General features: G+C 44.5%; 1 protein-coding gene across 2 annotated transcripts in view; it reads right to left on the reverse strand.

Annotated features, from left to right (window-relative positions):
• Positions 1-16,256, reverse strand: part of AGFG2 (ArfGAP with FG repeats 2) — a 259,436-nt gene that overhangs the window by 119,184 nt on the left and 123,996 nt on the right. For both annotated transcript variants that reach the window (XM_069215633.1, XM_069215632.1), the window contains one exon: positions 3,623-3,773. In XM_069215633.1, coding sequence (XP_069071734.1) covers positions 3,623-3,773 — 151 coding nt within the window. The remainder of the gene's footprint in view (positions 1-3,622; positions 3,774-16,256) is intronic.

The following is a 16,256-nucleotide window of genomic DNA, read 5'->3' on the forward strand; positions in this document are numbered from 1 at the left end:
TGTGGGACTTTGTCTAAGGCACCATTGCTTGGCAGAGCTAGCACTTCCTTCCGAAGGAGATGGAGAGACGGTGAGTGCCCTAATTTTAGTGGAGTGGTGGGTGGAATCTGGGTAAACCTTAACAGTGTCCCTATGTGATGAGAACCCAGCTCTACTGGTCCTAGGTCATCTTACGCCATATATGAGAAAAAGTTTTACATTTTTTCTCCCACAGGATGATGTGTTGAAGGAGGCATAACCTGCCCCTACAACGTAGTAACTTGTTTTCTGCCAGTGTTTCCTGCCTGCCTCCTCCTTGGTGTTTGCTTGGATTAGCCTGCAGCCTGGTAAGCTGGCATAAAGGACTGTTGAGAGGGCTGATAAGTCTGATGCCGCTGGTATCTTCCTTAATACGAAAAAGTGTATTTTCGCGGGCCCCTCTAAAGTGTGTTTTTCAAAACTGTAATGCGTCCAAAGATCTTGCAATATCAGTGGCCACAAACAGTGTGTCACCATTGTATGGCATATCTAACATTTTACATTTCAGGTCTCCATTTTGTACCCTTCATCCAACCTGGAGGCCCAAGGACCGCTGATCCTAACAGCTGTCATTATCCTACTGAAACGAAATCCATAGCGCAATCTATGAATGAATTCCAATGAGGTGCTTTCTCTCCCCTGCAGAATCCTTTTTTTTTTTTTTTTTTGCGTCTGCTCTTGTCTTCCGGCCGAAATTCCTTGTACGCAGCGATATCTGACAACATCTGGCGGTCATACCTGCCCAGTATTGCCAGTGAATTGGCTGCCCTTACACTAGTACCAGACATGGTTGAGAACCTCTCTCCAATGTTATCAAGGCGACTGCTTTGCTTGGGAGGCGGTGTGATTGGCATGGAAGGGTTCTTTGAACGACAGTGAACCGCTTGTGTAGTGACAAGTTGGGTTTGGGTGTTCACTAGAGATTGTGGTGAGTTTTCAGGTACTTTTTATTTCTTATGGATTCTTGGTAGGACTGCTGTGTGATTGTAATTCCTCCCAGATATAATCAACAATTTGAATAGCTCTCAAAGCCTGTTTGCCATTGGAAGTTGGAAGCATTTGGCCGCCATTCCATGAGGTTATGAAAACCACTAAAAATCAACTGGTGGGAAATCCACCAGCTGTGGTGCTGGAGGTGAAGGCCTCAGTATTAAATATTTGTCCCATTTATCAGTTACAGATTCAGTACTGAGAATGTTACCTTCTTTGTATCATCACTGGAGGCGAACAGATTGTTCCGAAGAAGCACAGCAAAATTTGACACTAGGGTCATTCTTGTAGTGGCAGGAGCATCAAAGGATGCTGACATATGTGAATATCTTGCAGTCTCAGGAAAGTGTTTGTGTAATCCTGTGACATGCTCTGTAGATACAAGTATTAGAGCTACAGGGACCTGAACCATGCCCTCTGAAGTTGGAGGCTGAGCTCAGTGGTGAAATTGCTCAACATATTGCCTCTGCATATATTGCTTCCTGTTGTTGCTATGCTCATATTAGTCCCCTTCATTCTTGACGTAAAGCTATGACGGACTATGTGAAGTCTTTCATTTTTTTCGATGACTACACTACATTGCTTTCGTTCTCGTTTGTACTGTCGACAAAATCATCATCAAGGCCGTCGCATTTGATGCAGTCATCAGGTTATCGTAGACGACTGTTGAAGATGAGCCCATCATAGATGAGGCCGCCATAGATGATGCCGTCGTAGACGAGGTTATCATAGATGAGGTTATCATAGACAACCGTCGTAGACAAGTTCGCCCTTGATGATGCCGTCTCAGATGATGCCGTTGTAGACAAAGTTATCGTAGATGTTATCGTGGACAACCGTTGTCACTGAGGTTACCGTAGATGACTGTCCTAGACTAGGTTATCGCACACAACCGTTGTCAACGACCTCTGTCGACGATCATTGTAGACAAGGTTATCGTAAATTAGGACAGTCTTAGAGAAGAGGTTATCGAAGATGAACATCGTAGAAGTGGTTATCGTTGAAGACCATCGTAGAAGAAGTTATCGTAGACAACCGTCGTAGGCAAGGTTCCTGTAGATGAGGTTATTGTAATCAAGAGTTTGAGTGTGATTTTGCAGTAGACGTCTCAAAGTCAGGTTATGTTTCACCATGATGATGTAGTGTCAGGACTGAAGAGGGAGTTGTAGGGCCTGATCCTGCCTCTGAAGAGGTTTTTCCCCCTTTTCTCTCTCTGAGAAGTACCTTTTGAAGACTCATGGGGAGTATTTTTATGGCTTTTCTGTGCGCCTCTGAAGACCCTTGGCGCTCTCCTGTGAGGTGAAGGAATCCTCACTGTCCTCGTCAGAACTGACAGATTTAAATTTCTGTAGCCACAATAATAGCCTCATCTCTATAAATGAGAGTTTTAGAGGAAAAGGTTTGACATATTTTTTAGTCCTTCACCTTGTGGGTAGGATAAAGGAAGTAGATACACTCCTAATGTCTTCAGGGTGTAATCTCTCCTTTTTCTGCTGCTCTAACATATTGATGCCAGGGTCAGAGAAATGAAAAAAGAAATAAAATCTTAGATGATCCATGAAGAAGTAATAGATGAAGAAACTGAGTACAGCTCAGGGAGACTCCCTTCACATGATATGCAGTAGAAAATGTGAGGGACTCAGACTCTCTTGGGAGAGTTCTACAGGGTGCTGTCATCAGATAGGTTATAGTTCAACTGTGGTCCTTTTTTAAAAAAGGACTAACATATGCTATTAAACGGACTGTTCACTGTCATTGTTGTATTGTATTTAGATTTAAATAGCGCTTACTACCCCTGACGAGGTGTTAAAGTGCTTTTCGGCCAGTAGCACGTTACTCTGGAACACAAAAGGATCTGTGGTGGATTAGTACAGGGAAATGGAGTACAGTATTAGTATAGGAAGGTATGAGTTAATTTGAGCAGAGGACATGTGAGTGTTAGATTGAATGAAATAATATTGATGAATGGAGGGATAGAGGAGGGAAGAATCCAGAAGTGTTAGTTGGGAGATCAAAATAGTAAGATGAGGTTTGGGATTAGTAAAGGAGAGGTGGAGGATAGAAGAGCCTGTAGAAAGGGATTAGGGAGATCATAGTAGTAAAATTATGTTTAGGGTCAGTCAAAGGAGAGGTAAATGAGGGAGAATTTAGTAGGGTTGTTTGGGAGATCATAGTAGTAAACTGAGGCTTGGGTGAGCCAGGAGGGTTAAAGGAGGGAAGCCTAATGATACATACTGATTTATTGATGTACCATGGGACTCCAACTTCGACGACGGGGGAATGATTCAAACATGTGACTCTATGAAAGATCCAATACTGGAGAACAATGTTTTGAAGCATACCGGGCATCTTAATGTTAATTATTGCTAAATGAAATCACTGTGGAACTCTAAACTTGATGTCAGGGAATGATTCAAGTATGTGACTTCTTGAAGAGTCCACTTGTGGAGAAGTTGTATATATCTCCATTCATATATGCAACACTAAAGTACTATTACATAAAGTTTCCCCGATCACTTTAAACTCCCATGCCTAAACATCAATTTCAGATAATGAACACATGAATTAGGCGATTGATAAGTCAAGAATTCCGTAACAATGCCGGCCTCATTACCTGATTCTGAGCAGGTCCACCAACTGTAAGTGCAGGCACGGAGTCACCTAGCAAAGTCCGAAGGGGCTTCACTTCAGCCGTCGTGCTTTGGTTACTAACATTGGATAAACTCCTAACAGGGGCAGTCTTTACCTGATCTGGAGGTACATACCTGTAAGGCAAAGAAGATTAGATTGCTTCTTTTTCATCGATTGAAAAGAAAAGTTTTGCAAGCAAACATTTGTTTCAATTCGTAATCCAGGTTCACAGTGAGGAAAAATACGCAGCATAGGCTAAGCCCTAGAATGCTGTATGTGTCAGATAATCAAACCAATGAGGTAAATAAAGCTTATGTAGTTAGGGGAAGGGAATGGGACAACTTCAAAAAGCAAGTCAATTACAGTAGATCTTGTGGTTCGTCGTGCAACCCACCACAACTGTGAATGCAGAATGACAAGAAACAACATTAATTGAGCCACTTAAATCAACAATGACATGGATCACAGATTGTTCATAAGCATCACAGGACAATTACCACTTGCTAAGACATCTTCAGGGACCTAAAATGTTTTAAGGGTTTCAACAGAGCCCAAACAGTACAACATAGCCATTATTTTTCCACCAGTGTCTAGACAGAATGGCCACCTTAATTTTGCTTTAGAGGCCTCCTGGTTGAGATTTATTATGCCCACTGTAAATGTATGTCTGCAGGGAACAATAGGATAACAATGTTAAATAGTATATCCATTATTCTATATTTGAAGCGTCCTTTGCATTATGTACAGGGAAATCATGGCTTGTGCAAGATAACATGACACCGATTTTAGAAATCTGGCTTTGCATGCACAACCCTGCGCTGCTCTGAAACAACTGACTCAACAGTTTTGGTAACAGATGAAGGGATGAAGTTATAAAGAGAACCATAAACCTAGATCTAAATACATAACATACATGAAGGTACATGGAGCAGACCACATACATTGGTGGGAACCTGGCATCTGAGAAGCCACAGATGTAGCCTTGATCTGGTGAAAATTCTTAGAAAACCTCAGGGAAAAAGCTTTCCTTGGAATATGGATCATCTCTACGTTGAAAGGGATAACTTTTTCACTATAGCACATAGAAGTGCCCATTATGAGGAGTGGTAAAGATAGTGTCCTGAGCGGATGCAGAACCCACGAGCTTCCGATCCGCCGTTGTATCCAAAGATGAACTGACCCTGGAGGGACTGGAGTCCAGCTAGCAATGGTCTCAGTTTTTGGGGGAGCTGTAGGGGCACTGCACAATAGCGTTCACCAAAAGCATATCTTCAAAGTGCTCTGCAGGCATTCAGACCTGAGAGATAATTTAGGCAGGAACATTAATCAGCGTACTGTGGAACTGAAGATCACCCTGAGGTCTGAGATTGCTGAACTATGCATGAAGGTAGAGGCAATTAGATTTAGCATATTAGGATATTAGAAGTCTATCAAAGCAGCTAACTTTGCTGTGACAAAGAGATTGAAGGAGGTGGAAGGGTACATGGAAACAGCACCGTTCAAACTCAAGGATATAGAAAGCACAGCAGAGGTTGGAAAACAACAGAGTTAAAAGACTAGAAGAAGGGGCAGAAGGCTCAGAAATGCTGGCGTTCCTGACAGACTTGTTTATGTCCATCCTGGAGACAAAACATCTGCCAATATGATTAGAGTTCATTGCACTGGCCCAGCTAAACAACAAACAAAAGTAAAACCCCATGATGTGGTGATGTAATTCCATTGTTAAATGGAAAAAGAAAAACTGATTGTGACTGAAAGGGAGCTCAAGTAAATTCTGTTCAAGGGACTCATTTCTTGTACTTTCCTGTCGCTGGCACAACTGCAAAGGAGAGCAAGCTTCTGTGCAGTCAATGAAAAGCTTCATTCTTAAAAATGTTTGTTACAGATGGTGCATCATTTTGGGATGGTGTTCAACTACTCCGGAGCGTCTCACCATGTCACATATGGTAACGAAGCAGCAAAAATGTTGGTAATGGACATGGGAGCTGAGGCCAGGGACACAGGAATCAGTGCACAGCAGCTAGGCTTTACCCACCCAGCAAAAAGCATGAGTAACCAGAGGGAAAAACAAAGGTCAAGACTAGCCTGGGCTAGGCGACCAAAAGTGAAAAGAGATGCATAGAAAAAGAGAATGCACCTCCGTAGAAGAGATCAGTACTGGAATAAGCACAAGGAATGCTGCGTAGCCCACAAGCATAATGGTGTTATATGAAGGGTACACGACATCAAAACTAATAGGGATGGTTGATAAGTAATACTTAATGCTACTTTAAAAGGTAAGCCCTTGACAATAGCCTTGGTATACTCCTCCAACGATACATAAGATTAAAACCAGAACCATTATTGGACTATTTTGCAGAGTGAATAGAATTCTTTCCAGGGGCATGAGTTCTACCTGGGGCTCACAATTGAATAGGGCCAGGAGACTACGGGAGGCAATGATGCATTCTCCAAAAAACTCAAGCCAATGTTTGATGAACTGGGTTGATTCATGGATTAGTGGGGCCACGATGGGTGTCAAGACTATACACGTCATTTTACAACGTCTACTACTGTAATGGCAGGCACCAATTTTTCCCCCCTAGTTGTGGTCAGCCAAGGCGAGAGATTTAGTCCTTTAAAATTGAAAATGGACCTAAGGAGAAATAGCTCCCTCGGCCAACAGGATTGGGTTAATTTTTAAAATATGGATCACTGAATGGCTCACGAACGTAGACTGATCGTTTGGAGATTAACGCTTCAGATATCTATATTTTTCAAAGTTTGCCAGGCCAGCCCAATTTAAGACTTTCTTTTCTGTCAGCACTTTCTCGAAAACTACTCAAGCGAATTACACCAAACAAAATGAATTCTTCAACCAAAGTTCTACTTTTAAGTCAAGCTTGGTGTAATTGTTTTAAGCCGTTTTTTTCTATGTCTTCATTAACACCTTCCTTTGGAAATGAAGATGCTTCCTCTCCTTCAGATACTAGATCTGCAAGAACCTTGTTAGACAAAACCCAAATCGATAAAGCATTTTTTTGGAACGTTTTATGCCAATCCAGAATGCTATTGGGGAGAGAGTGAGAGAGAACGTATATACTTTACTTTAAAAAAATAATAATACAAAAAAAAAAGAAAAAAAACAGTTTAGGCTTCTGGTGACTATATTGGTCACATTATGTTGGTCTTCTTTAAAAATATTCTAATAATAACTTCCAATTGTTACATGTCAACTAAAAATAAAAGGAAATCTTTCACAACACTTGTTAATAGGAAAATGAGAGAAAAGGAGGGCAATGTAGCTAGACAGAGTTCAGCTTTGAAGGCTCAGAAAATTAACATGCATTTGTTTGAATCCACATGCAACAAGCCGCAACAAGTTATTAAGGTGGTAAAAAAATGTATGGCACCTACAGCTTGTGGCAGACATCTGCCACCCTCTTCAGATTGATGTACAAAACTGGCCTCTTTTTTCCCAGAAGATTCTTAAACATTAATAGTCTGAGTACAGCCTCTGTGAATGATCTGAAGATCTAAGTAAGTACTAGAGGTTGTGGAATGCTACCATGACTGCTATCCGGAGCCTTAAATCAGGCTCGCCGACAGATCTCTGTGCCGCCAGCTTGTTAATTATGGGAGCAGAAGTGATTAACCTATTGGTGAACAAATTGCTTAATCACTCTCACCACTGTGGTGGTTCCTTCAGCATGGAAGCAGGCTAGAATTGTCCCCCTGCTTAAACAACTATCAGGAGATCCCAATTCGTAGGCCAATTGCAAGTCTATTTCTCTACTTACTGCACTGTCAAAGCCGCTCAAGGAATTTGTTATTTAGCAGCTTTCCCGCTATCTGGAGTCCAATTAGCTACTGCAGCCCAGTCAATCAGGTTTCACGCATAAATTGAGGACTGAAACAGCTCTCCCTGAGGTATCAGAACATATTTAATGTACTCTAGATACTGGTGGCAAGGCTTGTTAGATCTATCAGCAGCCTTTGATACGGTTCCTCACGATATGCTTCTTTGTCACCTTCAGACCACTGGAACGGAGGACCTGGCGTGGGATGGATAGATTCTTTTCTAGGGAACAGAGGTCAAGAGGTTAGGACCCCTCTGTCCTTCTCAGGTACCCAGGTCTTAACAGTATGGGTTCCTCAAGGCTCTGCTCTAAGTCCCACATTGTTTAAAGTCTACCTTACCCCTTTTGCACATCTGGCTAAATCCTTTGAAGCTAAAATAATCTCTTATTCAGATGACACAGAACTACTCTTCTCCTTTAATAAAGATAAAGGGATTGCACTGAATTTAGTTGGGCCTTGCCTGGCTGCAGTTTTCCCTTGGATGCTCCAAAACGTGCAATGCTTATAAGTCAGAAGTACTTTTCTTTGGCCTGGACTCAACCCCTTACTGGTCGGCTTGCTGGCCAGAGGGAGCCCCCTCTGTTTCGTTAAACTGAAGTGGTTAAGAAATTGCGGGTTTACGTTTGTTAAAGCCTCAAATCAAGGCTATGGCATGGACCTAGTTTGATCTCCTTCGTTTTGTACCTCTGCCTTTCTGACTACTTAAATAAAAGGCTCCAAGTTTTTCAAAATGCAGCCGCATGGTTGCTTCTCAATCTCCCTCTGAGAACTCAGGTCTCCTCTTATATGGCCTTGACAAGGGTACCAAGGATCCATTGCTCCAGGACAGGTGGCCATTTTTTTCTTATCTGGGTCTCTCTGCCTAGAATGAACTTCCTCTACCTTTTGTCTTGCTTGATCTGAACAGATCTTTAGGAAGAAGCCAAAAACATGTCTCTTTTCTCAAGGTGGACTATTTACTTATGAGGACTGGTGCTGGGACACTCCTCGGAGCAGCTGCGCTCTTTTTAAATTTCTGTTCATCATCGTCATCATCTAATGCACTCGAATGATAAGGGTCTTGACATTAACAAGTACAGTTGAAGGAGAGTGCAGTGATCTAGGCTGCCCAGGGGGTGGTGGGTGGAATTTCTCCCAACATCATGAAAACAATACTAAGCAGGCAAACACAGTTTCTCTAACAGCCTTTTCTTCCCCTTAGCAACACAGAGCTGAGACGGAAGGCCACTTCAGGTAATGTGTGCTAACATGACACAAGGACTGAGAAACCAATCAGAAAAAGCTCCCAGACCACTTTAGCAAAAACAAAAAGTTTTGGGGGATTATAATAACGCCGAAAATACACAAATCAGATCAGTCACTTCCAAGGTATGGTCAGGTCGACTGCAATTATGTGGCAGGAGAGGGTCAGCAGGGTTGCCCGTATTATGTGGCAAGTGTATGAGGCTGACCCTCTATTAAGTGTGCAAAGCTAGGCACACTGCGCAAGGGGTCCTGGCAACCACACGTTGGTTTACATGGGTAAGATCACCTAATGCTCTAATTTTTAAGGTAGCTTGGTTGAGCAGTTAAGCCAATCTTGGAGAAGTGCAAAGCATTTGTTTTACTCTCAATATCAATTTTGCAACTCACACACTCAAAGAAATAACTCAAGACCAATTTACGGAAATACCTCAGATTTTTATATAATTTTTAAGACCATGATTATCAAAATTAGTTAAGTACTTTTGGAGATATGAATTTTTGAAGTTTAATAAAAATTGTCTTTTTGTACATAATTATGGATCACAGGAATCAATGGAAAGTCACCTTTAAAAATACATATAAAATCGTACAGTTGGTTTACCAAGTTCTTCTTTTGCGGGTTGGTCGAGGTCATCAGTGTGCCAGCTGGAGAAGTTTAGGCGGCTCCCGGTACCAGTGGGAGCAGTGATGAAAGGTCTCTGGAGCTTGTGCAGGGCCAATACCCTGTGTATTGGTATGGTTTGACCATTGGAGTGCGCAGTGCCACCAAACTTGGCACACCTGCAGGGTTTGTCCTCGCGGTCGCTCGTGTGTCATCGGGTCCAGCTGTGAATTCCGGTTCTGGAGTTAGCAGCTGGTCAATGAACTGACCCTCAAGGTTTGCTGGTTTCTTCTTGTTGCAGAGTGGTACCTCCACTTTGGAGGGAGTTCTTGGTCGATTTTTGAGGCCTGGAGGTCTACTTGGGTTCTTTAGAGTTTTTCCAGTTGTCCAGCAGCTCCTCAGTGGCGATTTTCGGGTCCTGGGTGCAGCAGGCAGGGTTTGGCACCTCTTCTTTGTGCAGCAGGTCCACAGCTCTCGTGCCTTGGATCTTCTTGATGCTGGTCTTCTTTGTGTCCTTCGAATCAGATTACCTGGTCTAGGGGTGCCCACTAACTACTAAATTTAAGGGGCATTTTATTGGGAACCTGGTAATGTCCAATGGGACACCTACCTTTGGGTGGCTGCACCCACTACAGTGACCACTTCCTGTGGGATGGTCACTTCCCTATCCCTGATTGGCTATTTCTCTTTCATCTAAGATGGAGGAAAATGAAATGGAGTGTCCACCTCGCAAGCAACACCTTAAGGGTGGTGCATGCCAGTTGGGGCCACTGCTCCTACCCTTTGTATAGTTTCCCGCCTTTGCTCCCACCAAAAGTGGGGGTTTGTAAAGGGGTTGACTATCTGCTGCTAGCAGCATGCCTGGAGATCGAGTTTCAAAGGCAGTAAGCCCTTTAAAGCTTGCCGCCAGGACAGTGCGCATTCTTGAGGGAAGAAGTGTTAGCTCCTCCACCAAGGAAGGGCATTGTTTTACAAACCAGAGAGTGAGTGCTCTCCCTCAAGGTTTGTAGATTGGGTGTCTGGAGGTAACAGGCAACCATGCCAGGGTAGTTAGCTTTTGCAGGGGGGCACCTCTAAGGTGACCCCTGGGTACATTTAAGGATAAATCCAAAACTGGTATCTGTTTGGATTTATCATTCTGATTTGTTTGATACCAAACAAACCAGAGTTCAGAGTGGCCATCATGCAGCTGAGAAACTCATGCTGACCAGTGTCCGACATGTATTAAAATGGCTGCTCTGTTCACTCACTATGTCCTAGGTTTGGCAAGGACACAGTGGGGGCATAGTGCTCGTGCAGTTATGCCCTCACATATAAAATGGTGCACCCAGCCTTTAGGGCTGTAAGGCCTGCCAGAGGGGTGTCTTACCCATAGTATATGCAGTGTTTGGTGGACAGGGCACACAGGCAGTGTGCCATGATGGGTTTTTGTTTTGCATCAGGACACTCAGCCTGCAGTGGCAGTGCTGGGTGCACTTGGATGCATGGCCCTAGAGGGTGGTACAATTAGTGCTGCTGCAATCAGGGGCCTAACCTTAGCACTCCATGCCCTGGGTACCAAAGTACCTTTTACTGGGACTTTAGTGGTAGCTAAAGGTGTATCCAATTGTGCCAATGCATCATAACAGTTTTAGGGAAAGAGCTCTGGTCCAGGGAACCTGGTTAGCAGGGGCCCTGGGCACTACAATTTCTAGGCTACATCATACATCAGGCAAAAGAGTTGGGGCTAACCATGTCAAAAAGAAGCCTTTTCTCACAGCACGAAAATGCAAATTATATGGCATAATGCTGCACATTTTCTGATAGTATTCACTGTTTTGTTATTTTTAGACTTGTTTATATTGCCTGGGCATAGGTTGCACCTCATTAGTACCAGTTTAACACTTAAACATAGCCATAAGCAACAGAAAGGTGACTAGTCAAAATGCACAAAGGGCCTTCCACTGTGGAGCAACATGTGTCTTTGCGTTTTCACTAACCTTTGAACTGTTTGAGCTGCAAACAATTTTTTGGGGTAAAACCTGCAGATTATACAGATAATGGATTATGTGACAAATATGGGAGATCCATAATTATGTGAAAAACTCCACAGCTACAGCCACAAAATCGCATAATTCCAGTGACCCTGAGTATAGTTTTTCAAAGTAACAGTTTTATTCCACATGGGATCAGCATTCTGCGTAGCATCTTCTCCACCAGTCACAAGGCACAACTCGCAGCTCAAGGCTACTTCTTGCCTTCCGTCAGGCAAGAGGTGGTAGATGAGTCAACCACTTTTTAAAGATGAGTATAGTTCACATCTTCCAAACATCAGAGTTCCTATTGGTGTGTCTCTGAGTTGAGGCTCCATGTCAGATACAGTCTCATCTGGTCCTTCAAAGTTCCTTAAGCCAGTAAATGGTATTGCGTCCTCCTCAATCACACACTGACATCAAAGTCGTGACCTTCCTCTGCACAGTCCTATCCCCATTCATCAGATCACAATAAGTGCATATTGGCTCTCTGACTCGCTTCCAATTCCAACAGAGAATGGTCACCAAGTACAGAGACAGGCCATTCACAACTTGTCAACCTCGCACAAAGTCATTGGGTTGCTGAGGTATGGGCATGTCTAAATATCAGCTGACACAGATTATTTTATAGAACATAACATGCAGGGCGTTGTAAGGTGGTCTCATTTGAACTCACAGTTTAGCAGTCTCTCGTCAGAGGACAAAAATGAATTTAGTCCTTCGAGGAAGTCTTTAACTACTGTGATTCTGAAGAAATAAGTTTGCGACTGACACTTTCTATAAGACATAATAGCTGCAATATGTACCTTTATGGACGAAAACTTCAACCCTGACTAAGCGCAATAGAGCAAGTGGGGAAATTCCACTTCTTCTGGGCATTTTGTTGAATTGGTATTTTTCTGAAGGCAACTGCCCTACCTTGGAAAGTCTATGCGTTCTTATGGAGAGCTCAAATGACCACATCAGGAGAGTTCAGGAGCCAAGCTCCATAATGGCAAGTTGGGATGCAGATCTGGCCCTTAAAGATATGAAAACAATTGAGTCTGCCTGGCAGCCTCCTGTGTGGTCACTTTGTCAGGTCGAGAAGACGCTGGTGGAAATGATGCAACCTCTTCAGAGGCACTGCAGGTAGAGGAGCTTTGAAGCAGAGAGTGTAGCCATTCTGCATTCTGGGCCTGTACTATTATGTCACTCTTGCAAATTTTCAATGAAACTTCCCTGTATCAGAGTAACAGATGGAGAAGGAAGTCATTGTTTTCCCGCTGGAGGTTTCCCTGCTGCAGTAGAGGGTTGATGGCCTTCTTTTTGTCTAGACTAGCACTGCAGTTGGTATTGTGGGAGAGGCCGCTTAGGGGTCTGAACCCTCTGTCGAATATACCAAGGGTCCTGTTGTCTCAAGTGCTACTTGCTGCAATCCTTACTTCTTTCCAAACCAAAATCTTACGTCTTTATTTGCGATTTCATTCTGTGCATTTTTGTTGTCTGCATGAGATCCCAAGAGAGTGTTGCCTGAGAAAGAAAGGCTGAGATTGCATTGTTGTGCTTCAGCTTTCAAACTCAGATGCAGTCAGGAGAAATAGCTAAATGGTAAACCATGGCAATAACTGTGCTCTGCAAAAATGGATAAATCTGTCAATGCAGATTACTTATTTGAAACCTTCATTCCTTCAGCTATGATATCATTAAAATCATCTTTCTTGCCTCTGGGATGGCCATCACAGAATCTCTGTATGCAGTCTCAGAGATTCGTCATACTCCCCAAGCAGATCAGCTGCATTTGGCGTTTTTATTATGGAAGCTGAAGTGCAATAAACCTTGGCCCCATGGAACCCTGGTGTGTGCTCTCGTATTTCTTTTTTGGGGGGAATTCTTTTTATTGCATATAAACAAAAAACAAAAACTTTGCAGAAGCATATTAGACAGTATTAGGATGCGCTTTAGCACGCTACTTCCCTCAGAGGACTCCCCGAGGACCAATCCCTCCCTGCCCTGGCGAAGTCGAAGCACAACTTAATCATATGGTTATGTCCAGCTGTAGCCCCCACTCTTATGGAGAGCACTGACCCCCTCTGTGAGTGTTCCACTTTCCCCAGATTCCAGCCCATATCGATCAGGCATCCTCTGCTCGCGTAGATCACTCATTCCGCCAGCATGCACCAGTCCAGTTCTACTTTCCAGTCCACCAGTGCCAGCGGGCAACTTGCTTTCCATACGCGGGCAATGCTACGTTTTGCTATTATCAGCCACAGAGTCATCCATACCCGGTCTGGGCGAGTGAGATCCATTTCACCCCAGATGTTCAACAGGCAACGACCGTCCCGCACACAGTATTTAGGCATGACATCACTGCTTCCCAACTCTGTATGAATAGGCAGCTGCATAACATATGATAAAAGGTCTCTCTCTGTCCACAACTTCGAGAGCAAAGGGCGGTTCCCACTCTGCCCATCTTTGTCAAGGACGTGCAGGCATAATAACTTCTGTGGAGAATATTCACCTGAATTAAGCGGAATCCAGAGCGCACATGCACCTCCCTTGAAGAAGAGCCTCCTGCCACTCCCCGTCATCCAAATCGCCCAGGTCTCGCGCCCACTGGCCCCTCAAATTCCCCAAAACATCAGGGGAGTTATTAATGAGTATCCAGAATGTAAGAGAGATGGCCTTAGGTCTCCCACCTTCACTATTCAATAGTGACCCAGTTGTGAAAGCCCAGGTGCGTGCCCAAAGTGCCCAAACTTGCAGTGTCCTACAGAGGGGTGGCCTGCGTAATCATGTTTTTCCAACCCAGTGAGTGAAGTGTTTTGTGCCAGATGGTGAGGGTTACCGCTGTGGGAAGGTCTGGGGCTTCTTCCCTCTATACAGTGCCTGGTAGAAGCCCTGAGGTTTCAAGGCCTCGCAGTCTAGTCAATAAGCCGGATCAGTCTCAGAGAGATGGACCCAATGATTAATAGGTATCAATTGAGCTGCTTGGTAATAGGCACGCACATCAGGCAACGCAATGCCTCTATCGTGCCAACTTCTCGTGAGCTTCATTGTGCCAATAAGTGCAGGGCCTGTGACCCAGAGCAGGGTGTGAGGAGCACAGTCAATTTGTCGGAAATAAGAGATAGGGCGGGGTAGTGTGTGTTCTGGAGAATGAACAAAAAGCAAGGCAGGGCCATCATTTTAAATAAGGCTGCCTGAAAGGAACGCCAGCGTTTCACATCTTTCTGTAGGCGTATCAGCCAGGGTGTCATATTGTGCGCTGTAAATGCACTTGGGTCCATAGTGACATAATGTCTAAGTGTATCAGAACCCCTCTGTGGCTATTTGGGTGGAGCATCCGGCCAGCAGGCTCGGAGCCGCACTGCAGAGAATGTAGATTAGAGACTTATCCCAGTTGATAGTGTAACCTGAATAGTGGCTGAATTGCATTAGGACATGGAGTATTCTGTCAAGTGTGCGTGTGGGGTCTGTTACATACAGTAAAATGTCATCCGCATATAGGGATACCAGTCCTCAGTCCATTTCAGGCGTCGGATCAGGGTGACACCTCGTATCCAGACCACCAGAGGTTCCAGAGGTAGGGCGAAGATCAGGGGGAGAGTGGGCAACCCTGTCTCCTGCCCCACCGCAGTCGGAATGGTGTTGATGTACTCCTATTCACGGTTACTTGAGCCAGGGGCTCAGTGTATAGGAGGTGCATCCACTCCAAAAAAAAGTGCCCCAAATCCGAATCGCTGGAGAACCTCGAAGAGGTACGGCCATTCGATTGTATAGAAGGCCATCCTTGCATCGAGCGAGAAGATCAGGGTGTCTTCACGGATTCGAGGCACCAAGCCCAGGGCGCCGTAAAGATGACTCAAGTTAAGGGCTGTGTTACGTCCTGGGTGGACCAGAGAGGGGATCACCTTGCCCAAGCGGGGGCCATGAGTTTAGCCAGGATTTTCACTTCAGCGTTGAGGAGCGAGATTGGTCAATATGAAGTACGTAACTCGGGCGGTTTGCCATCTTTGAGTATGACCGCTTGGGTAGTCCGCCTCTGATCTCTGGGTAGAACTCCCTTGTCGTGGCTTTCAAGGAACATCGTCAGGAGGAGTGCGGCAATCTTGGTAGCTGTGAGTTTGTATATTTCGATAGGGAGGCCATTGGGCCCCTGTGCCTTGCCAGAAGACAAGTCACGTATAGCTTGGGTTAAGTCATCTGCTGTTATCTCCTGGTCTAGTAGAGTTTTGTCTGGTTTAGATAGAACTGGGAGATCAACAACAGCCAGCAATTCCCTTGACTTGAGTGCTGTAGCCGGCAAAAGCAGGTGAATATATTTGCATGTAGTAGGCCGCAAATGCGTCTGCGATCAGCCGCCCTCCCTGCACACGGTCCCCACTATCAGTCACGATTTCTGGTACCCATCGATTTGCCCTTTCCTTGCTGTCTAACCAGTCCAGTAACTTCCCAGCCCTGTCGCCTACATCGTATAGATGACCTTGCTGTGCTATGTATTGTGTGTGGACTGAGTCTATCGCAACATCCCTCAACTCTTCCAAAGCCAACTGATGACACCCTAACTCCTCTCCCGACCCCTTGTGTCTGTTCTCTAGGTCTAGAATCTCCTTCTCCAATGCCTCTAGGCGTGACCTCTTATCTTTCTTGTGGCCTGCTATCAGTGAGATACCCTGACCTTTTATTAATGCCTTGTAGGCCTCCCATAGCGTCTGTGCTGACTCTACTGAGCCTGCGTTTTCCTTGAAGTAGTACTTTTCTGTTATGGTCAGACTCATGAATAATTGTAATTTGGAGGTGCCAGGGGTTGATCACCAGACAGCGCTGCTCCGAGGTGGGCCCCCATATGTCAGGAAGATCAGAGAGTGATCCGAAATGCCTCTCGCAAAGTGGTCGATTTTGTTGATACAAGGGGTCATGTGTGGAAGGACAAGGACATA

The sequence above is a fragment of the Pleurodeles waltl genome, chromosome 12 (genome assembly GCF_031143425.1).
Source record: "Pleurodeles waltl isolate 20211129_DDA chromosome 12, aPleWal1.hap1.20221129, whole genome shotgun sequence".
Lineage (NCBI taxonomy): Eukaryota > Metazoa > Chordata > Amphibia > Caudata > Salamandridae > Pleurodeles > Pleurodeles waltl.